General features: G+C 47.3%; 1 protein-coding gene across 1 annotated transcript; it reads right to left on the bottom strand.

The window, feature by feature from the left end:
• Positions 1-1,823: 1,823 nt before the first annotated feature.
• On the bottom strand, positions 1,824-25,413 carry ACER2 (alkaline ceramidase 2). The gene is made up of 6 exons (XM_054987004.1): positions 25,148-25,413; positions 11,670-11,784; positions 10,006-10,147; positions 7,333-7,470; positions 5,655-5,792; positions 1,824-2,467 (listed from the first exon to the last, which is right to left on the bottom strand). Exons 1-6 carry the CDS (start codon positions 25,253-25,255, stop codon positions 2,281-2,283), a joined length of 828 nt encoding a protein of 275 aa, XP_054842979.1. The 5' UTR covers positions 25,256-25,413; the 3' UTR covers positions 1,824-2,280.
• Positions 25,414-26,013: the final 600 nt, after the last annotated feature.

The raw sequence follows: 26,013 nt of genomic DNA, 5'->3' as shown, positions 1-26,013 counted from the left end.
CCAAGGATTTAAATGCAGATTGAGGTGAATTGCTTTTCCCCCAAAAATCACTGTATTAATATTAATCCCTTTTCCAAGAAGATACTGACTAGGGGAAAGCAGCAAGGTTGCATTATCATCTGTAGCTTCATGCCACCCGCAATCATTTCAAAGAGAACTGCTGCTCCTTCACTGACTTCACTTAAGACCATTTGGCTCAACAAGGATATTTAATGCAAACAAATGAACAACTAAATGACCCTCATTTCATTTTTTAAAAAAATCAAAGCTTATGTGTATGCGTTAGTTAATAATATAATAATTAAAATATACAAAAACAATAGGGTTTGACAGTGTTGCTTTCTTACCTACCTAAAAGGAACACTTTCTGGTTAACTGACAATCACAAAGAGCCCCAAATCATAAGGGTTAAAAGCTAGAGGCCCAAGTGGAAGGCATAACGGGAAGGCTTTGTGAATTCAAGGGATTATATGCTGATTAGAATGGAAAGACTTCGCTGACACTGATGAAGAAAACATCTCTGTTCTGAGACGAGGCATCCTTGGACGACCTGACTGTGTCATTGCCTTTTGTGTTTCGTTATGACCCTTTTATGCTCCAGGCCTTCACTGTCGAAACACTGTAAGGAACATCTCCCTATGATCTCCAATTTGCTCCCCGCCAAATTTTTTTTATCCCCTTTAAAAAACAAGTTATGCTAGATCCCCAGTCTCCTCAATGCTTCAGCAATCAGGCCTTTGACAGATGACTGACGCCTCGACACGTGCACCAAACCCACAATCCGGATACGGCTGAAAGCTCAGAATGTGAGGCCTGCCCTCCTGCCTCCAGCCTGCTGTCACTACCGGTCTGCCCACCGAGTATGATCTGTGGACATGAAACGGGCGATACAGGGAAGCCCTGCCCTTGCGCGATGAGCCCTGGAATGAGGAACAGCTGAGAAGCATAAACCAGCATGGAGAGAGGTATGCAGCCAGCCTCCGGAGTAAAGAGGACTGCACCACTGTCGGCAACATCAAAACAGCACAAGGTCTCAAGGTCCATGCATGACAAGGGGAAAAGAGAACCCACACCATTAAGCAAAAGGGACTCGGTTCCTACATCTGAGATCTTTTATCAAGCCGCTTCCCATTTGGCAATCATCTTGCCAAGAAGAGTTGCCACCTGACTAGAAAGCAAAGGCCAGTTCTGCTCCTCTGCCTCCAATACTAGCTTGGTCTGCAGGCAACACTTCATACCATTGAAGAACAGCGATACCACTGGCTAATGCCTGAGGATAAAGCTTCCACTTAAGGCATAGGAGCTGGGATCTTCTACTGTCGCAAGGCAATGGGAACTTATCCCGCATCAGGTGCAGCCGTGTGTGGCAGCATGGCGGCCTGCATCCACTCCTATCTCCAGGCTAAGCAGAGAAGCAGCTGCAACGGGTGACTTGAGAAGCGGATGGGCTTCTTGAAGCATTTACATTTGATTTTACCAGGAACTTATAACCCGAGAGGCCAGAAAGTATGTGCAGCCAGGTGGTTAGTAGAGAGACATGCCAGAGGCATGTAACCACAAACTGGAGCTATTAAAGGTCTTTAATAGTAGCTGACGCTCGCAACTGTTCTCTCTCAGTCCCAACGAAACCACAAGTATTAATTCACTCTTTGAGACTGTAAAAAACACAGACATTCTCAGAACCGCAGAAAACAGCAGCCCTGCGCCCTCTCTTCTAAACATTATTGGAGGAGAGTAAACAAGACGCCTGACATGGAATCAGTGCATTTCAAGTTGCTCTGCTGCAAGTAGCAGCTAATGAAAGGGAGGGAGGGAGGGAGGGAGGGAGGGGTGGGGAAATCAGAGCTTAGTGACGCAATGTGACGTCAAGTACTTTGTCATGTCAAGAGAGGAGGAGATGACAACATAAGGCTGCCAGCTTTGGCAACAGCCGTGCCTTTCTCATAATGGCTACTTCTGTGTGAAGCATCCAGAGAATTTCACATTAGAAATTCAAAGCCCGCCAAACAAAAACCAACCTAGTGCTCACGCAGGCTTTAAATATGAAAGCTCCAAAGCCACCCAAGCGAAAGGAGGATTTGGGTCCCCAGGTTCTGCAACAAAGCATTGCAAAGGAGAGCTCTTGCCTGCCTGCTCTCAAAACTTCTCCGTGCAGCATGTGCTTATGTCAGAAACGGAAAACAGTCCTCGAGGTTCCCTCAACAGAATCACGGCGATTTCAGAGGGAGACAAAAATAGTAAAAAAAATAGTTCCACAGCCTCTTTTCTGCACATGAAGTTTCATGTGATCTTCAATGCCGATTTCTTATGAGCACAAAGAAGGGTGACGTAAGGAACCCCAATGAACGCCCACTTCTCACTGGGCCAGAACTTAATGACGGGGCCTTGTTCGGGGATCTCCGAGACAGCGTCGAAATAGGCAAAACAGACACAGCCCAGATATGCAGCCAGGCAGATGAGGATGTGCCTAAAACAGGAAAGAAACAGAGGGTAAGGAGAGCACCAAACACTCGGACCACCAGAGGCTTCAGGTTCTTTCTTCCAAGGTACAATTAGCACCCCTTGCAATGCTGGAAAGAAACAGTACACATTCTACAGGGACCAGAACGGATACGAATAAGGAACTCGAAAATCCTGGATAGATGTTATGCAGGTCACATACCTGTGACATAGATGAATGAGTACGTACACAAACCTGCCTTATATTGGCTCAGTTCAAACATACTGCAAAACCGTAATTTAGTATAACTGGTCAGTTTGTGAAACCAGGACTCGTCCCCACTCACACCCAAGTTTGCTTTGAAAAACACTTGTTTGACTGCCTTCAGCCTGTAGTCCTAGAAGGCATCACCAGGGAACACGTCAGAATTCAACCAGGATTAAGCCAGGGAGGTCTGCATTCACACGTTACGTAAATGCATAGTTAAGATGGTTCTGGCTTCAGATCCCAGGCTGGCAGACCTTAGCTATTCATAGTTAATGGAGTGGCCTGCAGACAGTCACGCTAATAATCATTGTGTAATAAAACCAATGGTGCTTTTAAGTTCAGTGTTGTTCAAAGTATCAGAAACTTTGGCAGCCGCTTTCCAGATTTAGGGATACAGAAAAGACTTTCCAATACCTACTACCTCAGATCTTTGAACAGGAGATTGAGTCTGAAGCCATCGGCCTGCAAGGCATGTGTTTCTAGCATGAAGCCATGATTCCTTCCCAAGAAAGAAAAAGAATTGGAATATGCAGATTGTGTGTGTAGAGATTTTTAAATGCCTCTTTCAAATGTAGCATCTCAATTTGCTTGGGCAGACCAATGTGTTTTTTTTCCAGTTCTGATATATGAAATCAAGTAGCAGGAGATACCGAGTACCAAATCTAGCACCTTATGGATGTGAAGCTTGTGGTCCACACCTGCATTATGGACACTCAACATTCATATCCATCACCAAGGCAATGGAACATTCAACAGAGCCTGTGTGCTGCGGCCATAGGGCAAAATCACAGGGCTTGAAGCAACTGCGATACTCTGGGAAGAAGCTGTTAACAGCATCATTCTTGTACACATATTTGTTGGTTCCAGAAGAGAAGGCAGTAGTTTTCCTTCCTAGCAGTATTCTGGGAAGCTACAAAGGAGTTGGTATTCGCAAGAGGGCCTCCTATGATGTTGCAAAAGGACACACTGCATGCAGTAGAAGGGAAGGGAATGTTATGTCTGTTTCACAGCCATCCTAGTGGAATGAGAGGCAGCAGTGAGACAGAGAATCAGTGTGGTGACAAGGACTGGAGAGCACGGGATCATGTTCCTGCTGAGAGCCAAGCTAAAAGTGACGCCTGACACAGGTTGGACACTTTTCAGCTTCCCTCAAGTCTTGATGGGAAATGTAGGCATCCTGGTCTTGCAGCTTGGCTATCCATTACAGCTGAAAGACCAGGATGCCTACATTTCCCATCAAAACTTGAGGGAAGCTGACATGTGTCCAACCTGTGTCAGGCGTCACTTGTAGCTTAGCTCTCAGTAGTGAAGCTTCCTTTGGACAAATCCCTCTAGCTCAGCTGAACCTACCACACAGGGCAGCATAAAGACAGAAGGGGAAGCTCTTTGGAGGAAGCGCAGAATAAAACTGCACTCAATAAAACTGGTAGGGAATTTTTAAAACTCCAAATAGGATATTTGGAATATTCCCCCTTTTTTATGAGCCCAGTAGAAACTCACTCCCCCTATTTGGGTTTTTTCTCTGACCTTCCTCGCTACTCACTTCTGCTGACCAAGCTTATTCTCTGCACAGTGCCAGGTAGACGGGCCCTAGAAGGGACAGTCCACTCTTGAACGTGCCCAGCCTTAATGTGTCTTTTATCTGGGATGCTTTTACACGCTCTGTTCTTCTGCTTGGCCAGTGCTGGTGTGTGTTATGAAGCACTGTTAGAACCGATCTCTCTTAATGACCCCAAATGTACATCACTGTAACATGTAAACTGATGATGCTCATTATAGTGACCTGTATAAAAGCTGAACTGAAAAGGACTCAGTGATGCATTCTAGCTTCTCCAGTTTGCATCAGGTGGGCATCCTAATAAACTGTGTTCTGCCAATTGCCTGGCCTTGAGAGCTTCTTTTTTACCACCTGATCCAAACCTTAGAAGGAAGGGCTTTCCTTGCCCTTTGGATATGCAAGGGGAAATTCCCTGACAAAACTCAGCACTGATCACTTTGAATGTATTCCTACACGCATGGACAGACGCACGCTTATGAAATCTCAGGAACACCAATTCTGATTCTGCACACTGCAGTATTTCCTGTTGTCTGGACATCACAGCCTGAAAGCTGGATACAGACAAACGTGGAAATCAGAGATTGCTACTCATTTTTCTCATACTCCCTTTCACAATATACTGTTTGCCTAATCAAACACTTATCCAGGCCTCTGCTTTGTCTCCCCCTCCCATTTATTTCTGGTAGGTAACCTGTTTCTTTTTTTTTTAACTTTTAAAGCTAAGCATGAATCACTTGGCATCGCTTTGTGCCTGACTTGCAGAATAAATCAATAAAAACAACAAAAATATTCTGGAAGAAGGGGGAGAAAGAGATCTAGTGGGAGCAGCCAACCTGCACTCTCTGTGGGCAACATGTGCAGATTCAGACACAGCAGGGGCAGCCTGAAGTTGATTCTCAATGTGAGAAAGGCCCACTTATTTCAATGGGATTACAAGAGTGTAAACTGCTCAGGACAGCACTGCGTGTGTACGTACTTAAAAACACAGTGAAAGTGCTCCCCTAGCATTCTTACGGCTGATGTCATATCTGTCTGTCACAGCCTCCTAAGTTATACATAACCAGATCACTGATCCCTCTTTCCCACTACCTTCTACTTTGCCATCCTGTAGCTGTCTGGAATGTTTGCCAATACTGCTGCATGACGTTGTGTAAGTGGAGATGTCCAGGACTGAACCTGCAACCTTACGTGCTCTTAACACGGAGTCTATGGAAATCCACACCCAGCATCAAGGCAACGGAACCGTTTCTACCACTGTTACCTCCACCCTCACATACATTTTTATTATAACAAAGTCAGTGTCTGCGTTGACCAAGATGTTCTATTTGGTCACAAAAACAGGGCAACACTGAAAATGAGCTCTCGTGAAAACCAGCACCCTGGACTCACCAGACGCAGTGCAAATAGGGGAAGTTAAACGATGACCAGATCTCGCAAAATACTTTGTCACTGACCCAGCAGGAAAAGGCCAACGTCCACCAAAGGCCAGAAAAGAGTCCCAACTTGAAAACTCGCAAGTTATCACACCTAAAAGCAAAAGAGGGAAGGGGAAATAATGTTATGGTGTTTGGCAAAATGCTAAATAAATCAAATGCTCTGAAAATTAGAACTACACCAATCATGAAGAGGAAAATTTTCCAATTTATACAGCAAACAAAAGAAAGGTATTTTTTAAGTAGCCGAAGGTGTTATTTGTATTTGACAGGGATGACTGTTACTCTTTTTAATTAAAAATATGATTATTCTGTGTCCAATTCATTGGAATTTAAGCATTTTTAAGGTTTACCGATTTCCATTGCACATTTGACACCCAATATAAAAATGTGTATAATGTATCATGCTTAGCATTTATACCATGCTTTCCCCCCCAAGTACCCAGCATGCATTACAAATCTTAGAATCCTTTACAACAGCCTCACAAGGTAGAGCAGCAGCATTATCCTGCACAATACAAAGAGAGGGTTGGAGAGCAAACAGGATCCATAAGGCCAGCCAGGGAGTTCACGACTCCGATGAAATTTGAATCTGGTGCAACTCACTCCCTTCACCACTTTTCTATGGTAACTGAATTATGCCAATGGCTATAAAAAAAAAAGATCTAATAATAAAAATTGCTGCCTCTGCTTAAAATACATTGGTCTCCAAATCTAAGTTTCCATAGAAGGTCATGAGCCCAGGTAGCAAATATAAAAATATTTTTTCCTATACTAACCCACCCTAAGCAAAGAAAATAAATCAAGAATCATAGAGAGAACTGATATGACTGATTAGATAAGAGTGTTGAACCTGGGCTTGGGTTTGCACTTAGGGACTCACTGAGTGCTTTTCAGCAGTTCAATCTTTGTCACGCTCAGTTCACTAGATGAACCAGCTCTGGACATTATCCAGAAAGGCTCAGTCCCAATTAGACCTGCAGTTCACTATCTAAGGTAGATAGTTTTCCAAGATAACGCATGAAGCAGGCCATAGTCAACTTCCAATACACTTACTGCTGCCTCTGGCCTTGCAAGTGATCAGTGCTTTCTTCATGTACAAAGGCTTTATTTACGATAGTCACCGATCAATTTGAATAAAGTGTTGCCTGCATTATACAAGATCACTCCCTTGTCCAGCATTATCCTGGAATACACTGCTTTAATCTCACCAACCCAGCGCCATACTATCAGCTAAAAAAGATTCAATTTCATTCCTTATTTATGCAGCGCAGCCACCTCCACAATCCCAAACTGTTAACAAGCAGAAGGACTTCCCTGGCACAGTTAGAATTGCATGACATGCATGGTTGCCACATGTCCCTTCACCCAACTGGCTCACTGCAGCATTTGACATCTACACCATTTGGATCTGAGCTAGTCCGTCAAGGAGTAGCAGCATCGGTATGTTGAAGCAAAAATTTAAGAAGTGTCTTGTAGCACCTTAAGAACAAACAAGTTTTTATCACAGCAAAACTTTTCCATGGACTTGAGCTAGTCCTTTCATGGACCAGACATGGGGCTTCAAAACGTAAATCCGCAAGAAGCAAAACTGCTTCATCCAAGACAGGCGCAGACAAGACAGGTACCCCCACCTTTTAAGCTCCGCAATGAGCAGCACAGTGCACGGAACACTCAGCGTCATCAGCGAGATGTTATTGATGGCCGGCTTGACAAAGGCAAGGCAGGTGGTGACTCCAGAAAGGATCCCTACTGCTGCTTTAAATCGGCCTCTGAATAATGATGATAAGATACATTCTAAAATGTTACACAGGCTTTAAATCAACAGAAGCAGTGAACGACATGTTCAGACTGTAAATTCAGCTGCAACAATCATTCAACCCGCCAAATGCTGCTGCTGCCCAACCTTGATTTCAAAGGAGCCTGGATAGGTCCCACCCTTGGATATGTCAGCAAATAATCACTAAAAATGGGGGGGGGGGGAAATATGCCATTGTCAAGATATTGTTGAACTAACTGCTACATTCCGCTTCAGGGGCAATCCCAAGACCAATTCCACCTCATGCCATCCCGCCTCCCAATGATTCTTTAAGCTGTGAGGTACAGTCCTCTTTGGAGCTTGGAACAGCAAGCATGAAAGATTCTAACGAGGCATATGTCCTTAGGCATACATCAATGAACCTTTTCTATAAGCCCTCCACCTCTCTCCCATGTGACTATAAGAAGGGCTAAGCCAGGACAGGCTAGGAAGGACAACAGCACAGAGGTGTAGTGGTTAAGAGCGGCAGGACTCTAATCTGGAGAGCCAGGTTTGATTCCTCACCCCTCTGCTTGAAGCAAGCTGGGTGACCTTGAATCAATCACAGCTTCTCGGAGCTCTCTCAGCCCCACCCACCTCACAGGATGATTGTCTGTGAGGATAATAATTACACACTTTGTAAACCGCTCTGAGTGGGTGTTAAGTTGTCCTGAAGGACAGTATATAAATCAAACATTGTTGCTGTTGTTATTAAAATTCTGCCAGAACCTTTGTTCAGCTGGGTTAGGGAGGTTTTGTCTGAGCAACTTTGGGTGGCTCTTACACATTTCTTTCTAATAGTATCTTTGACTTGGGTGAAGCAAAAGTAAAGTTCTAAAGCAGCAGCTTAAAGCACACTGAAAGGTGAAGTGGTTTTGAACAATAATGAAAAAACAAACAGCCCTAAAATGGTTATTTTGGATGAGGGGCTATTCAGGATTCCCAAGATTCACCCAACCTCAACTGAAGCCCTACTCAGCAGCCCAACGGGTACCCTCTAGGGATCAGGGAGCCCAGGTTCTGCACACCTCTAGAGATCAGGGAGCCCAGGTTCTGCACCAAAGTTGACGTTTGTGATTTTCTTTTAAAGCATTGCCTAGAAAGGCAGGTTGAAAAGGAAAATGTTTAACCTTGTTAACACCACTACCCAAACAGGTCATTTCTGATAACTGCCAGTCATCTTACAATTTATATTTAGGTAGAGGCATGGAATGAAAGAGACGTGCATATCTTGTCAAATGTGGGCAAGGCACACTCATCTAATCCAATTCACATCTCTTTAAAAGGAAGCAGCGAGTAATCAATCAACCGTTATAAGCAGTGAAGAAAAAAAAAACCCAACTAGCGTATGACATGGAAGATACCGTGTCTAGAGTCCAGTCTTATTTTCCAAAATACTGGTCAAAGCCTTGTCACAAATTACACATGGAAGTGGGTTCCTGTAGAAGCCACTTCACATATGGTGAGTTTCCTACTGAAATTTTATTCTGCATAGAAAAATGCATGTACCTGTAAAGTTATTTGGATGGCTCCCCCCGCCATTTATTGTCACATAGGTTGGGGGAAGCAAGAATGTGAGAAGCTGACATGGAGGAAGAGGAGAGAAAGAGAGCAATGCAAAGGGCAAGAACGGCCTTTAGGGACAGCAGGCCTGCACCCCACTTCCAGAGGCTTCATGACCCACAGGCTGGAAAAAGCTGCTCTACAGCCATATGTCTTTCAAGCATGAGCAGCAGATGAATTTTACACCACGGTGTACTTATGCAAGTGCAACGTGTAACGTAATGATCCTTGCTGAGGATCATGGCTGAAAGGATTATTAGTGATTTCAAAATCCTTCAGTAAGAAGTGACAATTACAAAATCACAGAAGGTTGAACAGCTGCCATCCAATCATATGTTAGAATTCTGCCTGCTACTAAAGATTTGAGGATGGGCGGGAAGAGCAGACGGTGTCAGCATTCTGACAGAAGCACCCAGTGTACAATTTCATAGGCGTAAACAAGTTTCATCTAAGTCACAAGACTGGGCTGGCAGCAGCAAGCTGTTTACAGGAGGGGGTTTTGTGTGTGTGTGCGTGTGTGCGGAAAGCAATTTGAGCAGCAATCTGGTTGAAAGGCCAAGTCAGGGTACTCTGAGAAATAAGGAGATGCAAACCGGTAAACAACAATAAATCACAATCAGTTGATTTTAGCAAGTCAGAAAGGTAAAACAGGAGAGTTTAAGGCTTTTTTATCATTCAAGATACCTTGACCGCATTTGTTTGCCCGTCTAGGAACTTCTGCATGTTGAAGAAGATCCCAAGGCACATTTTCTAGGTTACACAGGCAAGCCACGAAGGCCCAATGAGACTCACTGCTGACCTGTGTGAACCATGAGTCGTCCTAATGTACCTTCCCTGCATATCTCCACACTGGCCAGGGGAGATCAGCTTGTCTGTCACCGCTGACTGCCACCTGCAAATTGTAGGCTGTTAATGATAAGCAAGTTAACCTTTCCCAAGATATTACCTGTCATTTCTAAATATTTTGGGTAGGTATCTTCTAGGGAACCACATAGCCAGAGCACACATCAGAACCCACAGGATAGCGAGTTCATCGAGCATCTGGCCCAGGAAACTAAGCGTGGCATGGAAGTAGACCGATCCAATTCCTAGAAGGACACATTTGAAAGGTGAAAGGTCATTATGGCCTAAATGCATTCTTCTGTGCTAATTTCAACAAAAGCAGGCATCATTGCGTGGATGATATGTGCTTGAAAATAAAAAATTCTTGTGACTAGCAAGGAACTGAAGTGCAAAGCTTTTCCTTTCAAAACAAAAAAACAAACAAGCTGCACCAAAAGCGAGCAAGACGCACAAGCAAGATTTAAAAGGGTTTGGGGTTGGATCTCCAGGAGATCTGGCATGATGTTCTATCATATCCCCGATGCAGCATCCTCACCCCTTTCCCAAGTACTCCCGCCGCCCCCCCCACTATCAGAAGCAGCTTTTCAGGCACTGTGAGAAGCTGCAGAACGGGGGGGGGGGCAAGAGTGATCCATCTGTAAGCTCTCCACCCACAGTTCTCTGGATTTGATCATGGGGCTGCCCGGGTTTTGCTTGTACAATGAGTATTCCAATACTCTTTAAAGCTTTGAATCAAAGAACAAGAAATGAATTTCTGTATTGCCTGACTCATTACTCCATTAACTCCTCTGACTACCTGCTCCAGCCTGATATGGATAAAAAATGGGCACTGTGTACTTTATAAATCCCATTTCTCCTTATGTTCCCTCTCCCCCCACCATTAAAATCTGGGCGAGAATCTTTAATCTGTGTTCCACCTTTTTCCTGGTTAAAGATCTGCAGAAGCAACCAGGAGGGCCTTCTCTGTTTTGGCACCCACACTGGTTTAAAAAGGCCCAAACTCTCCCTTTTGCAAGTAAAGCTTTTCAAATAAGCCAAGAAAGGACTCCTCCCACAGTATTTATGACTTTTTTTAAAAAAAAAATGCTGTGCATTACTTTGGACAAACAAATGACCAAAAAGTAAAATAAAAATAAAAGTAGCTTGCTGTGGAAGTAGCAGTGCAGGATGGGTGGGGTCAAAGGACCAGTGAAGTACAAAGACTGATAAAGCAGCAGGAATGTGACACGGGTAGCCCAAGAGATCAAGGGATCAGGAAGCAGAGGTGTTCCAACTTCTCTTGTTGTCTACATCAAGGGCTACTGCAGCCCACAAAATTTGTGGCAACTGACATCGCCTTATTTACAGCAAGCTGTATTAAGAGGATAAAAACCAGAATGAATTACAGAGCCAGTATGGTATACTGGTTAAAATACCAGACTAGGATCTAGGAGATGCAGGTTCAAATGTCAGGATTTGAGAGACCCAGATTCAAATCCCAACTCTGCCAAAAAGCTTACTGGGTAACTTTGTGTCAATTGCACAATCTCAGGCTAACCAACCTCACAGGGCTATTGTGAGGACAAAATAGAAAAGAAAAAAGAAAAGAATCAACTTTGCTGCCTTTGGAAGGAGAGGTGTCTTCTGCATAAGAATCAGGCAAGTTTTTACGGCAAACACGAGAGGCAACTTTTTCCACTACCACCCTGTATTAATTCCCATTTTTTTTTAAAAAAAGTATTTCCCTGTTCTCAAGTCACATGTGCACAATCATACGGAAGGACTTACCAACTACCACCAGCAGGGTCCAAATTAAATATATTCCACTGTTGAAGCAGGATGCGTATTGTCGGAATAAGCACATACAGATAGGTGGCAAAACAAAAAATAAGATGTTGCTTATCTGGGGGGAAAAAACGAAATAAATGTATTAAATAAGAAGGAAGGAATGGTGAAATAAAATTGTAGGATTATTTTTATTTAGATCATTAGAAGGACAGAAATAGCTGGTTAGTGTTTAAAATGTATTGAGTCAGAGGGATTGGATAGGAGGATCCAGCAGCAAATGCCGATATTGTCCTGTGTTTCTCCTGCAGCAAGGGGACTGAGCCCCCACGGATAATCTGTTGTCTGCGTACTATACTAGTATCCACTCTTCAAAAATACATGGTTTGATTGCATGGGTAGGACACCGACCAAGGCAAATGGCAGCTAATGGATGATCCGGGGAGTACCATGTGGCAGAAGCAATGGAAGGAGACTGTGACATGCCTGGATGAGAGAAAGGAAGGTTGGGGGGCGGGGGAGAGATGATGCATAGAATAAAACCTGCTCTCCTGTCACCACCATCCGGCCCCTACCCGGAAGCCTAGAGTTCAAAACTATACCTTGGCATGGCCTATTCACAGAAAGATGCCCTGGAGCGGCGCTCTTTCACTCACTGAGCTGAACTTGTAGCGCACTTGCTGAAAAGTCTAGCCAAGTCTCCCTCGGGCAGCGTTCGCATGTACAAAAGCAATACAAGCTGCATCTTAGAAGGGCTATTGAGGATAGCATGCCTGCTTTCTGTTCATTTGTGAGTTGTGTTCCAGAGACAATTCGGCATGCTTTCCCGACAAAGAGGATCACGTGCAGTGATTGGGATGTTTTCTCAAAAGAAAGTCTTCATATTATCCATCATGAAGACAGTCATCCTTAGAAGAGTTGGAGGCGGACTGGTTTGACCAATCTACACAGGAGTAGGACAAAAATTAATAACTAGAAGTATTTGCTTACTGGAAGTAACTGTTGCATGTGCATGGACTTAACCTGTGAAGTGGTGGTAGTGGAGAGTGCCCTCAAGTCAGAGTTGACTTATGGCAACCCCTGGTGGGGTGTTTTCATGGCAAGAGACTAACAGAGGTGGTTTGCCATTGCCTGCCTCTGCAGCCCTCGTCTTCATTGGAAGTCTCCCATCCAATCACTAGCCAAGGCTGACCCTGCTTAGCTTCTGAGATCTTACAAGATCAGGCTCACCTGGGCTATCCAGGTCAGGGCAACGTATGAGGTTAATGCAACGAATGGTAACTTTTAGCTCTTGCAAATACATTTAAACTGGTTCAAAGTCTGGAAAGGAGATTTTAGTTGATCTAGTCTAGTAATCCCAAAATCCCAGTAAAATGGTACCTGCCAATGTGTTTCCTGGTGCTGTGGGGGCTGAAGTGGGTGGGTGCCCCCAGCAGGGTTTTGAGAGAAAGGCTGGACCCCCCCCCCAAACCAGATTTGGAACAGGTGTGGTGTCCAACCCAGTGGACTTTGGCAAAGGAGCCTCTTTTAGAAGGAGGAGGTCCTGAGAAAGAGCACAACTGAATGCTCAAAAAAATGAAGCAACAAAAAAGGGAACTGATTTAGAGGCAAAAGCTTTACTTTGTGAAGTAGTCATATTCACTTCATTTGCAAGGCTGTTTTTAAACATTAACACCCCACCACTCCAACCCTATTTCCACCATCTTTCGATTCCATGAGTTTTTTTTAAAAAAAAACTTTATTCTGAAAGAGTAAATAGTTTCATTTGGGGGGGGGGGAAATCTGAAACACCAGAAAATCCTTAACTTCAAGAGCATGGAAAATACCCCCATGGTGTAGTTGCTGAAGATCCTCAGCTTCACACAACAAATGGGATCTGTATATAAGCCGCTGTTAACTTTCCGGAGGAGGGCCACTGCCTGCCACTTGGCAAGCTGTCATTTGACAACAATCTGGGTGCCAAACATGAAATCAGCATACTCTTGTTACGGACTTTATTTATGCTTCCCCAAAAACGCTGGAGGAAAGAAATTGTCGTTCAGTACCGGAGAGCATGCTTTGGGTGTATAAAACCAGGACCAATCCCTACTACCTCCAGCTAAATAGACTTTTAATAGCAGACCTAAGGCAGACGCTCGACTGGGAAGGACTGACTCGGTATAAGGCAGCTCCAGTCCGGCTAAGCCCATTAAAGCCCCACCTTACAGACGAACTTGTGAATAGTATAAACTCCTGACCTTTGCTCGGGTAACTAGGAAGTGCTCAGCACGGGTAAGGCTCAGCAGCAAACCCACCCAAGTCATTAAATATTTTGTTCACACCCTCAACGAACCTTTCCCCAAGCAACCAGAAATACAAGACAGTTCGGACCCAGGAATGTGGACCTCCTCCTGCTTATAGATATTAGAAGATCATTTGTCCCCATTTTAGCCCAATGTTTGGAAGGTTTTTTTCTGAGCTGTGTGTGTTACGCAGACAGGCAAATCCAGTCCCTCTGGTTTGTTTTCCTTTCCAACACACTTGCTCTAGTGTAATCATTCCAAAGGGTTTGAAGTCTGGGTTTTTCAGGCCACGTAATTGACAGTGGAAGAGAATAACACTACAGATGCCTATTCTAAACACATCTCACTGAGTGCAGTTCATTATTGAGCCAGTTTTGTGTAGTGGTTAAAAGCACAGGGCTCTAATCTGGAGAGCTGGGTTTGATTCCCCACTCCTCCACTTGAAACCAGCTGGGTGACCTTGGGTCAGCCACAGCTCTTTTAGAGCTCTCTCAGCCCCACCCACCTCACAGGGTGTTTGTTGTGGGGATAATAATGACATACTTTGTAAACCGCTCTGAGTTAAGTTGTCCTGAAAGGCAGTATATAAATGGAATGTTATTATTATTATATATCCTACGGCCAAAAAGCAAGAGTGTAAGACTCAAGGCTACTGTTGATCTCAGCTCAATCACTTAGCCTCAGTTCTCCTACAGTAAAATGGGAATAAAACAGGGTTAACATACCTGTAACTTATGTTCATCGAGTTCTTCTGTGCCGACACACATGGGTACTGCGCACGCGCAGGCCAGCCGCCGGAAGATTTTTTTATCGCTTTCCCAGCTCCGAAGGGGCCGTTTGCCGCGCGCCTCAGCGACCGTTTCCCGCCCAAACGGTCACATGCTCCTCAGCGGCCAACGGCCCCTTCCCTCAGTTCTCCCTTGCCGCCGCTCAACCAACACACAGAGCCATAGCCCCGATAAGACTAGAGCCATAGCCCAGCCGTAGTACAGCGATCTGTGTTGGAGTTCACAGCGGGGTAGGAGGGAGGGTTGTGTGTCGGCACAGAAGAACTCGATGAACATAAGTTACAGGTATGTTAACCCTGTTTTCATCTTCGTTCTTCTGTGCCTCCACACATGGGAGAGTACCAAGCTTCACACAATAAGGAAGGTGGGGTGAAATCCAACTCAATTTTATTATACAACAAGAAAGGAACAAAACAACATATATACACGTACCCATATATTACCACAGAAAATATATCAACCCCACAACATCCAGCAAGTATAAATACATATCAATATATATATATATACACCATATACAGCGACTTCACCTCCCCATTGGAGTATATTAACCAGCATACTCCTAGGGAAACAAGGAATGGAGGACAGCCCTTGCAACAGCTACATCCTCATTGGCATTTACATCCACAGCGTAATGCCGTACAAAGGTATCGGCGGACGACCAAGTTGCAGCCCTGCAAATATTAGCTAAAGGTATACCCTTGAGCAGTGCCGAAGACGTCGCCTGGGACCGTGTGGAGTGAGCCCTGACACCCAAAGGACAGTCCACCTTAGCCGTGGCATAGGCCTTCACAATGGCTGTCACAATCCAACGGGACACCGTCTGTGCAGACGCCCTGCGGCCCTTGTCCTTCGCCCCGAAACACACAAAAAGGTAGGGACTGTTCCTGAACACCCTTGTCCTCTCCAAATAGAAAGCCAAAGCCCTCCGCAGATCCAAACTGTGGAGGGCCTTTTCCCCTTTAGTTGAAGCTTCAGGGAAAAATACAGGCAGAGAAATCTCTTGTGAAAGGTGGAAGGTTGACACCACCTTGGGCAGGAACGAAAGACACGGTCGCAAGACCACCTTATTCGCATGAAAGCGAAGGAACGGGGGGTCTGCCCTAAGAGCAGCCAGCTCGCTGACCCGTCTGGCAGAAGTGATCGCCACGAGGAATGCCACCTTGTAGGAGAGCAAGTCCAGAGGGCACGTAGCCAAAGGCTCAAAAGGGGGCAACATCAACCTGGCCAGGACCAGGGAGAGAGACCACTGGGGCACAGGGGGTGACACAGGCGGGTAAAGATTAAGCATCCCCTTCAAAAACTGGCGAGACTTATGGTGAGAGAAAACCGTGCAGCCATCCACCCGATCATGGAACGCAGAGATGGCCGCAAGGTGCACCTTCAGAGATGCTACACTAAGGCCCTGGTCTTTCAGCTCGCAAAGATAATCCAAGACCATCCCCAAGGGGCTATCGAGAGGCGCCACCTTCCTAGAGGCAGCCCAAGCCTCAAACCTACTCCACTTCGCCTTGTAGGCACGGCGTGTGGAGGGCTTCCTAGCGTTCAGTAGGACCTTCCTGACGGGCTCAGAGAAACCTAGGGACGGGGCCGAATCCGCCAAGCGGTCAGGTGTAGTTTCCTGGGCTCGTGGTGAAAGAGCTCCCCGTGTAGGAGGAGATCCCTCCGGGGCGGAAGGGCCACGTAAGTTCGGCCGGACATCTCCAGCAGCTTCGGGAACCAGAGCTGCCGTGGCCAGAACGGAGCCACTAAGATGCAGTCCGTGTTGTCCCTCTCCACCTTGCACAGCACTCTGGGTATGAGAGGGACGGGCGGAAACATGTAATGTAGTCCCCGGGCCCAAGTAAATTGGAAGGCATCCCCAATAGAGAGGGGATCGCTCCCTGCCCGAGAGCAAAAGACCTCGGCCTTGGTGTTTGACGACGTCGCAAACACGTCTATGCTTGGGCGACCCCACTTCCGAAAGATCGGCCCAGCGTACTTTGCGTTGAGCCCCCATTCGTGATTCAGCATGTGCACCCTGCTGAGAGTGTCCGCCTGCACATTGTCCGACCCAGCTACATGAATGGCGCGAAGCGTCACCCCATTCCTGATTGCCCATTCCCAAATGAGCGTGGCCTCCCTGCAGAGGATCATGGACACCGTGCCGCCCTGTTGGTTCAGGTAATACATAGCGGTAGTGTTGTCCGTCTGCACCAGCACCTGATGGTTCTGCAAGATTGCTGTGAACGACATAAGTGCAAAACGAACAGCCCTCAGTTCAAGCACATTAATATGGAGACCCTTTTCTCTCTCAGACCACACATCCTGAACACATAGCTCCCCACAGAAAGCCCCCCACCCCTGCAGAGAGGCGTCCGTGGTTACGGAGAACTCGGGATGATGGAAACCAAATGGGGTCCCTTTAAACAAATTAACATCCGACAACCACCAGTTCAGAGAGGATATAACGGCTCTGGGAACAGAGAATTTAGCAGTCGGAGGATGCTGTAAAGCATTGTATCTCCTCACAAACCAATTCTGAAGTGGGCGCATCCGCAGCCTCGCAAAAGGGACCACCGGAGTCGCAGCAGCCATATGCCCTAACAAGCATTGAATCATGCGCACTGGCTGATAGCGATTCCGTTTAAACAGGGTTACCAGTCTCTTCAAAGAACGTGCCCGCTCCGGAGGCAATAAAGCCTTGGCCTCCCCTGAGTCGAACACTGCCCCAATATAAGGCACAACACGGCTAGGTGTCAGCTTAGATTTTTCAAAGTTAACCAGGAGGCCCAAGCGTTCGCAAGTGTCTAGCACCAATGCCACATCTTGCAGAAGCTTAGCCTCCGAGCTCGCCGTTATGAGCCAATCGTCGAGATAGGGATAGATGGTACAGCCCTGCTCTCGAAGAAAGGAAACCACAGGAGCCACGCACTTAGTAAACACACGTGGGGCTGTGGAAAGGCCGAAGGGGAGAACCTTGTAACGGAATACCCGCTGTTTGTAAACGAAGCACAGAAATCTCCTGTGCTCCTCCAAGATCCCCACGTGGAAATACGCGTCCTTTAAATCCAGGACAGCGAACCAATCCCCCTTCCTCAAAAGGGCAATTATAGCAGGCAGTGTGATCATTCTAAACTTGGTGACCCTTAGAAAGGCATTTAGGCCCCTAAGATCCAAAATCGGACGTAGACCCCCATCCTTCTTAGGGACTAGGAAGAACCGGGAAAAGAAACCCCTCACAGACTCCACAAAGGGCACCTCTTCCACAGCACCCTTAGCCAAGAGGGACCGAATTTCATCCTCCAGCTCAACCAAGGTATTATTCACCGCACTCAGCGGTGAAGTACACATCGGCAGTTCAGTGAATTCCAGCCCGTACCCCTTATCAACAATTGTTAAGACCCATGAGTCAGATGTTATTGACTCCCATTCAGACAAAAAAGGACTGAGTCTGTCCGAAAAGTTCAGGGCTGCCGCAGGGCCGGGTCTTCAGAACTGCCTTCCAGCCCCTTGCGGATCTTTCTGCTGGGGTGGAGGTTGAGACGAGCGGGGCTTGAACGGCCTACGCCTCCTGCCCTGGTGTTGAGCTGGGGTATACTGGCGCTGCGAAGTAGGGTACTGTGGATAGTACGGACGGGGTTGGTATCTGCTGCGGTACTGGTAGGGATTATACCTCGACGAGTACCGAGACTTGAACGTGGACCTGTCCGCCGGAGTGACCCCCAGGGAGCGAGCTGTTTGCCGGTCCTCCTTCTTCTTCTTAAGCGCCTCGTCGGTGGTGGTAGAGAAGAGGGAGTCACCCTCGAAGGGCAGACGTTCAATCTTGGCCCTCACCTCCTGCGGGAGGGCAGTTGACCGCAACCACGAGTGTCTCCTCAGAAGCACCGCTGACGCCATACCCCGAGCCGCCGTGTCAGCTGCATGACTTCCAGCATTCATCTGTTGTTTTGATAATCGTACTGCCTCCGTCTGCAGCAACGACACCACCGCCTTCTTGTCAGCAGGGAGGTCAGTGACATAGTTGGCTAGCTTCTCCCATAGGTAGAGCTGATAGCCCGCCATAATTGTTTGATAGTTGGCTATCCGGAGGGCTAAAGCAGCGACTGAGTACTGACGCCTACCCAGTGCGTCCATTTTCTTTCCCTCCTTATCCGGTGGTACGGAGGAGGACCCCGACCTCTTGTGCTGAATCTCCTCGGCTATCAAGGATGATGGTGGAGGGTGCTTGATGAGAGACTGCCACGTCCCTTGTTTGATCTTATACATCTGTTCGATGCGTTTGGACGTGGCAGGCAGGTCAGATGGTGACTTCCAGACCTTGTCGATGATCTCCTCCAAGCCCTCCAACATAGGAAAACCTACTGTAGCCGGGTTCTCTCCATAGATTCTGCACAGCAGCTTGTCTTTCGTCTTCGGGACCACGGAAGATACGTCAATCTCCAAGGCCTTGGACATGCGGGCCATTTGGTCTGCATAAATCCGCAGGTCCTCGAAGGGAGAGCTGGTGGATGGGCCAACATTGTCGTCTGGGGATGGTTCAGAGAACGACTCAGAGCGGTAGCCGGACCCCACATCCTCGTCATCCTCATCAGACGGAAGAGCTGATACTTCGTCTCCTGGGAAGGGTGGGGGCAACCACTCACGACGGCTAGACGACGACGGCCCCGGATCCGATGATCTGAAGCCAGGCGGAGCCCCTTTCCACTGGCACCGAAAGGCCTCAGGTAGATCTGTAGCCTGTTGATGACGCGCAGCCACAGACCGTTCGGATCCGACTCGCTCGGATCCGACACTCCCCTCCGACCAGTACCGCTGACTACGGGCAGACTGTGCAGGCGAAGGATCCCTGGTCGCCTCTCGGATCCGACGACGCGGAGCCGGGCTCGATTCCGGTGTTGGCGAACGCCGCCCACTCGACAGGACCACATAGGCCCCGGGATCCGGCACCTCTTCTTCAAGGAGGGGACGGTCAGGGGAGTCTAGGTGAGGCGACGGCGTAGGTGGAGACACCAGGACCACCTCCTCTGCAGGCCGGCGCCGAGGGGACCGAGAACGATGTTTGGTCTTCTTAGCCTTCTTCTTCGGCACCGATTCGGAGGAAGCTTTCGGAACCGATGTCCTCTTGGTCGACGCCTTTCGCGCAGCCTCCGGTCCCGGGACTGACGCAGGCCTTTCGATCGACGCCGGGGCTGACCGTATCGGATCCGACTCGCCCGGTTCCGGCCTCGGAGTCGACCTCCCCGGTTCCGACCTCACCGACGCCGACTTGTGCGGGGACTTCGCAGACCTCGCCACCGAGCTTGCCCTCGATGCAGGCTTGTCCGCCGGGCGGGATGTAGCCACCGATTTTGAAGAGGCTACAGAGCCCGCTCGCGACCGGCTCCCGACATGGGTGGAGGTTCGACCAGCCTTCTCCGCGGCCCCAGGTTTCTCCGCCTCGGAGGGCCCAGGGGCGTCCAAGACCCGCTGCCACAGTGAAGCCTTGAGGCGGGCGGACCGCTCCTGCCTGGCTTTATGCGTAAAGCCCTGGCAGATCTTGCAAGTGGGGACTACATGTTCCTCCCCCAGACAAAGCAGGCAAAGGCTATGCCCATCCGTTTGGGCCATTTTTGCACGGCACTGGGCACAGTGCTTAAACAGGGCTGTAGAAGCCATTCCAGGGGGCAAACCAAAAGCGAAGTCACACAGTCCGGGTCGAATACCTCACCGAGATCAGTCCGTCCAAATCAGTAAACAGAGAGAAGTCAAATCCAGTCCAAGTCAGTCACGAGAAAGCAATCCAAAGCAATCCAAAGCACAAGAAAAAAGCACGGAGCTACAAGCGAACGTTCTCCTCAAGCGGCGGCAAGAAGAGAACTGAGGGAAGGGGCCGTTGGCCGCTGAGGAGCATGTGACCGTTTGGGCGGGAAACGGTCGCTGAGGCGCGCGGCAAACGGCCCCTTCGGAGCTGGGAAAGCGATAAAAAAATCTTCCGGCGGCTGGCCTGCGCGTGCGCAGTACCCATGTGTGGAGGCACAGAAGAACGAAGATGAACAGCAATTTGTCTTAGTTTCCTTCACATACGTACACTGGAGATAAATTGAACTAAGCAGTTATCCACTCAGAATATCACTACATACTAAGTGTACTTAGCCTGTAAAAGTGTTTCACATTAGTTCACTCAGTGATTATTACGCCCTTGTAAGATAGGTTGGCGTTATCTGCTATGAGGCCCACAATCAATACACTGGCCCATAAGGAAAATAAAGATACCGAGAAAGCACAGCATGTTTTCAGCCACCTACTAGATTCATGGTAGAAGTTTGATTTAGATAGGGACTTCCAGTTGACAGCATGCAGTGCAGTCCGTGGCATGTATACTCAGAAGGAAACCCCACTGTTTTTAATGGTATTTATTCCCTAGTGAAACTTGCGGTTTCACCCTGACTAGAGTTACACCTTCCTAAGCCCACTGATGCCAATGGACCTAGAAGAATGCAACTCTGTTTAGGACTGTACTGTTAGAGAGCAATCGTAAGCAGGTCTACTCAGAAGTAAACCCAGTTCAGTGCAGTTTACTCCCAGGAATGTTTTCTTAGGATTACAGCCTATCAGTGAAATCGTAAAAATACATTCCTGGCTCTAAACCCCGCTGAATAAAATGGGATTAATTCTGAGTATCCCTGTTTAGGCTAGCATTTAGCCTGTTGACCGCTACACAGCAGTAGCTCTTAAATTATGGTATGGGAGGGGGGGGAGGTAGACTATTTGTTTTTGCAGGGGAAGGGAAACTAACCAGCACACGTACGCAGTCCAAAGCACTTCGGCCACAGCAGAATGGTACAAGGAATTACCTCTAAAAGAAAAGAAGCGTCTTCTCATCCTAATATGTTCTCCCTCAAAACTAAATTAAATCTGAAGGACAATTCTTGAATTCCATGTTTCAAGCACAAGGTCTCTGACTAATTAAAAGAATATGCATTAACGTTTTAGTGGACCTCCCTGCCAACCTGAACATACTCAAGCTTGCATGAAGTTGGAATTTTAAAGATCTTCAAGATCACTAATACTTCAGTAAAGATTAATACGTTCAACTCGTTTCAAAACTACGGACGCCTGAAAAAATACAGGGCATTGCCATGTGTATTTGAGGGAATCAGCTTGTGTGTGTGGGAAATAGGGTTGCCAGCCTCCAGGTAGTGGCTGGAGATCTCCCGGAATTACAACTGGTCTCCAGGCCAGAGAGATCAGTTCCCCTGGAGAAAATGGCTACTTTGGGCAGTGGACTCTATGGAATTATGCCATGCCAAGGTCCTTTCCCGCCCCAAACCCCATTTTCTCCAGGTTTCACCCCCCCCAGATCTCCAGGAATTGCCCAACTTGGAGCTGACAACGCTGGTGGGAAAGCCACCCAGTTCTTTGAATTGAAACCAAAACAACTGCACAACCAAAAACTGCACAATACTCCTCAGAAATGTATTCTGTTCTCTGTTGAACTCAGTGAGTTTCTTTGCTCCCTTAGTTCTCCCAGAGAAACTTCTCATAGCTAGATGCCTGGTTTTAATGCCCAAACAAAAGATGGTAATTTCCCATGTGACACCACTGATCCCTGGCAAGACCAAACAGACAGCCTGGTAGAAAATTTGCCACAAATTCATCACATAAATTATCTGTTGAGATAACAACACACAAACGAATCCTATATTTAACATATATTCTGCAAGGTAACACAGAACTGATAGGTGTTTACTCAAGTTATTAGAAGACTTAATATCTCCCTGGGGCTTTTAACGTGCAAGTTATTAACCTGGGCATATTGCCTAAAAACAGCTCTGACCCAATCCTTATGGGGATAACTGTGGAAGAGGGGCATAACTGTACAATTTTCATAACCCACGAGATGCCCAACAATAGTTGAAAAACTGTTATTAGGAGATACCAATAAGAAATATTAGCTTACTAATTTTTAAAATTAATGAGATTGAACTCTTGGAACATTATGAAAAGTTTCCTCAGCTTGAGGCAGCTTCAGTGGCTGTTCAGAAAAAGAAGCTTGCGTTTCCATATACTCCTTTTCTTTTTTGAAATTCTATGTTACTGTGCTGAGTTTACTTAGTTGATGTATATGGTTTTAAACATGTTTTCTGTTATAAATAATGCCATTTTAAAGGATATTTGAGATACGAGTTCTAGCTAGAAACACGGTACAAAATATTTATTTAAAAATACTGTTCAATGATTACCTTTGTACTAACATGCATAAGCAATGTACTAATAAACATTACATAACTTTAAAAAAATTCTATTGTTCTGGCAAACAGTAACTACTTTGGTTTGCATCTGGATGTTCCTGCACTGCAATTCTAAAAACACTTTCCTAGGAGAAAGCCCCACTGAGTAGACTTCCTTAGGATTGGACTATGAAACTCATAGTGCATTCCTAAACAGAGTTAGGTGGGTAAATACGTTCAGGACAGAAAACATGTTGAGATGTGTTTCTGAGTTATTTGAGAAAACAACAATGTGGTTGGAAAGAACTGGGAAACTTTGGAAGCTGGGAATACTATAGCATAGTAGTTAAGAGATGTTCGAGGTTCCAGGGCCATTGTAAGGGACAGAGGATTTAACTTCAACAGGACTGAAATGAGACATTTATAAACAGTCTGTTGTAACCATTACGAACTAAGATCCAGAGGAGTTAGCGGTATTAGTCTGTAGTAGCAAAATAGAAAAGAGTCCAGTAGAACCTTTAAGACTAACCAACTTTACTTTAGCATAAACTTTCGAGAATCACAGTTCTCTTGTCAGATGCACTACAAACTAAGGCATAGCATGAAAGGAGTAAAGAAGGTCTCTGTAGCTTTGCTGTTTTCACTTTTGTGTCCTGCTTCAGGCTCAGATAATGAACATTAATGTGCAAGGAACTAGTAGTTCTAACCCCACAGTGAGGGCTGTCAGGGTCTTGGGACCCCTGACCATTCCATGAACAAGAGTGACATTAATAAATAGCCAGACGTCAGACGGCAGCTCACAATACAACTGCACTCATCAGCTGCTGCTCACATTCCTGACAGCTGCTGCTGATCTAAACAGCCACACAATCTGGAGTGCAAGAAAGTAATCTTGACAGCACTGAGGCGTCAGCGCTGCCATGGCGACCGGCTCTTTATTCCGTTCTAAAGGGGACAAAAGGCAGGAGAAACAGGAGAGCACAGACAGGAACACATTTTTTCCACCGGGATAGGAGACACTTCTGACATTATCTGCTTTGGATAAGTGTCACAGGTGAAAATGAGAGTCACCTCCCAGCAAACCAAGAGGGAAAATGCTGAAAACGGGAAGTGAGGTCACTCCTTTTCTTTCGGGGTCTCTGTGTATAGAAAACACAGGTAGGAGGAAAGGACTAGCAAAAATACTTCTGTGTCTGTAACTTCTATCAGCTGAATTAGCATGATGCTTAGGTGGATGCAAGGACATGGGTGTCTGGGCCAGAGTTTTACATAGGCCTTGGGATGGTTGATCCATCAAAAGACCTGCATTGGGTGAGTCAACATTTACTTCCCACACGGACAAGATTCCACATAGGGAATAAGGAGCAATGCAGCCCGAAAAGACCTCAGACCTCTTGAATTCCCCCAGAGAAGTCCCATTTCTAAACTAATGCTAATCAGGAAGAGTTTGGCGTCACTGTAACCTTTTCTCCCTAAATCTCCTGCACTCAGCTTTAGCCTTCAAGAGAAATGACAGTCCATTCCAGCACTTCCTGAGGAAAGGAGTTGCCTGAAAAGGCTTCAGCCTTTTCTCAGACCAGCATTTCACCATGCGCAGCCCAATCCTATGCGGGATTAGTGGTGGAAGTGTCAGAATAGGATCTGGGAAGACAAAGTTCAAAATCCCTGTTCTGCCACGGAAGACTGGGCGTTCTTAGGCTCCTTGCTCTCTCAGTCTAGCCTACCTCACTGGGCTGTTGTGAGGATAAACGGAGGGGAGGAGGATGTTGTAAGTGACTTTGGATCTCCAATGGAAAGAAAAGTGGGGTGTAAATGTCAACCAACAGACTTACATATACAGCTCACTCTGATGTTCGACCCAGTGAGTTCAGCAGCGAGCATGTAATTACAGCCTTCATATGCGTAGCCATATTTTAAACGCAATACAAGAAGACCAATTTTACAAAACACTGCTCTTCCCAGTTAAAAGAGCCGCGACAACGCACTGGCCGAAAAGCAACGAGCGGGAAGGGGGACCCGGGTCCGGTTTCTCCCTCAGGCAAGCTGGCTGGAACTCGATGCCATCAAACCAACGCGCCCGCGTCCGCTCGAAGCTCATCCCAGAGCAATCCCGCTCCGGCGTCTCTGCACCGGATCGCGCTGCGCGCAAAACAAGCCAGCCAGGCGCGCAGGCGGGCGAGGCGCCCCACGGACAGCGGTTGTGCGCGCAAGCTACGCACCGTGTTGTAGAACTCGGCGATGGTGGGCACGATGGTGTAGTTGTCCTCGCACCAGTCCACCTCGGAGCTGCCGGCTCGCAGGTGGTCCCACAAGCGGAGGGTGAGCATGGCAAGCCCGCCCGCGCGACGCCCCCGCTGGGCAGAGCGAGCGCCGAGGAGGCGCGCCGCGCTTCACCGCTCCGGGGCCGGCGGGCAGGACGCTGCAGAGCCTCCTTCGGGCTTTCCTCCAAGCTCCACGGTGGCTCGGTCGCTCGCAGCCCACTGGCCACCCGGCCAGCCCTGCCTCCTCTCGGCGCGTCGGCGCCTCCCCAGCACACGCCCCCTCGCAGCTGATGCGGGCCCCGCGCTGCCCCCGCCCCGCACGCCTGCGCCGGAGCACGCGGCAGTCACGTGTCGCACCGCCCACTCCCCTTCTGCGCGCAAAAATCCCCGCGAGTCGGGCCGGTTGGGCGGCGAGACTGGCTTTCGAGGGGCGGGACGCGCGACCTGCAACCGCTTCCCTTGCCGTTCGGAAGACCCGGGGGCGGGGAGCTGGGAGCAAGGGTCCGTGGGGAAACGCGGAAGGAAGTGCGGGTTGCAGAATGTCGTTTTCATTCGCAGATTTTCTGTTCTAACGCATGCTATGCATTTTCAATTATCATTTTCCAAGTGAGCCACCGAATGCGTTCTAGAAAGGCGGGATATGGGCTAGTACTATTTATTCCCAAATAATTTTGTGTTGGGGGTTGCAGCTTTAGTAGATTGCAAGACATAAATGAGAGTCGACGTAATTGCAAAAAGGAGGGGGGGTAGAAAGCTGGGTCGTGCCACTTTCTACTATAAAACGAGGGGGTGGTAACTCTCTTAAATAGCTTTTAAAACTCTTT

The sequence above is a fragment of the Eublepharis macularius genome, chromosome 8 (genome assembly GCF_028583425.1).
Source record: "Eublepharis macularius isolate TG4126 chromosome 8, MPM_Emac_v1.0, whole genome shotgun sequence".
Taxonomy (NCBI): Eukaryota; Metazoa; Chordata; class Lepidosauria; order Squamata; family Eublepharidae; genus Eublepharis; species Eublepharis macularius.
This window is presented reverse-complemented; position numbering and strand designations above follow the sequence as displayed.

Excerpts from the sequence above, each read along its gene's own strand:
- ACER2 (XM_054987004.1), bottom strand. The coding sequence starts at position 25,255 with ATGCTCACCCTCCGCTTGTGGGACCACCTGCGAGCCGGCAGCTCCGAG. Across the intron at positions 11,785-25,147 it reads TCGCCGAGTTCTACAACACG|ATAAGCAACATCTTATTTTT; the intron begins GTGCGTAGCTTG and ends TTTTCCCCCCAG. Across the intron at positions 7,471-10,005 it reads AAAATATTTAGAAATGACAG|AGGCCGATTTAAAGCAGCAG; the intron begins GTAATATCTTGG and ends ATCATTATTCAG.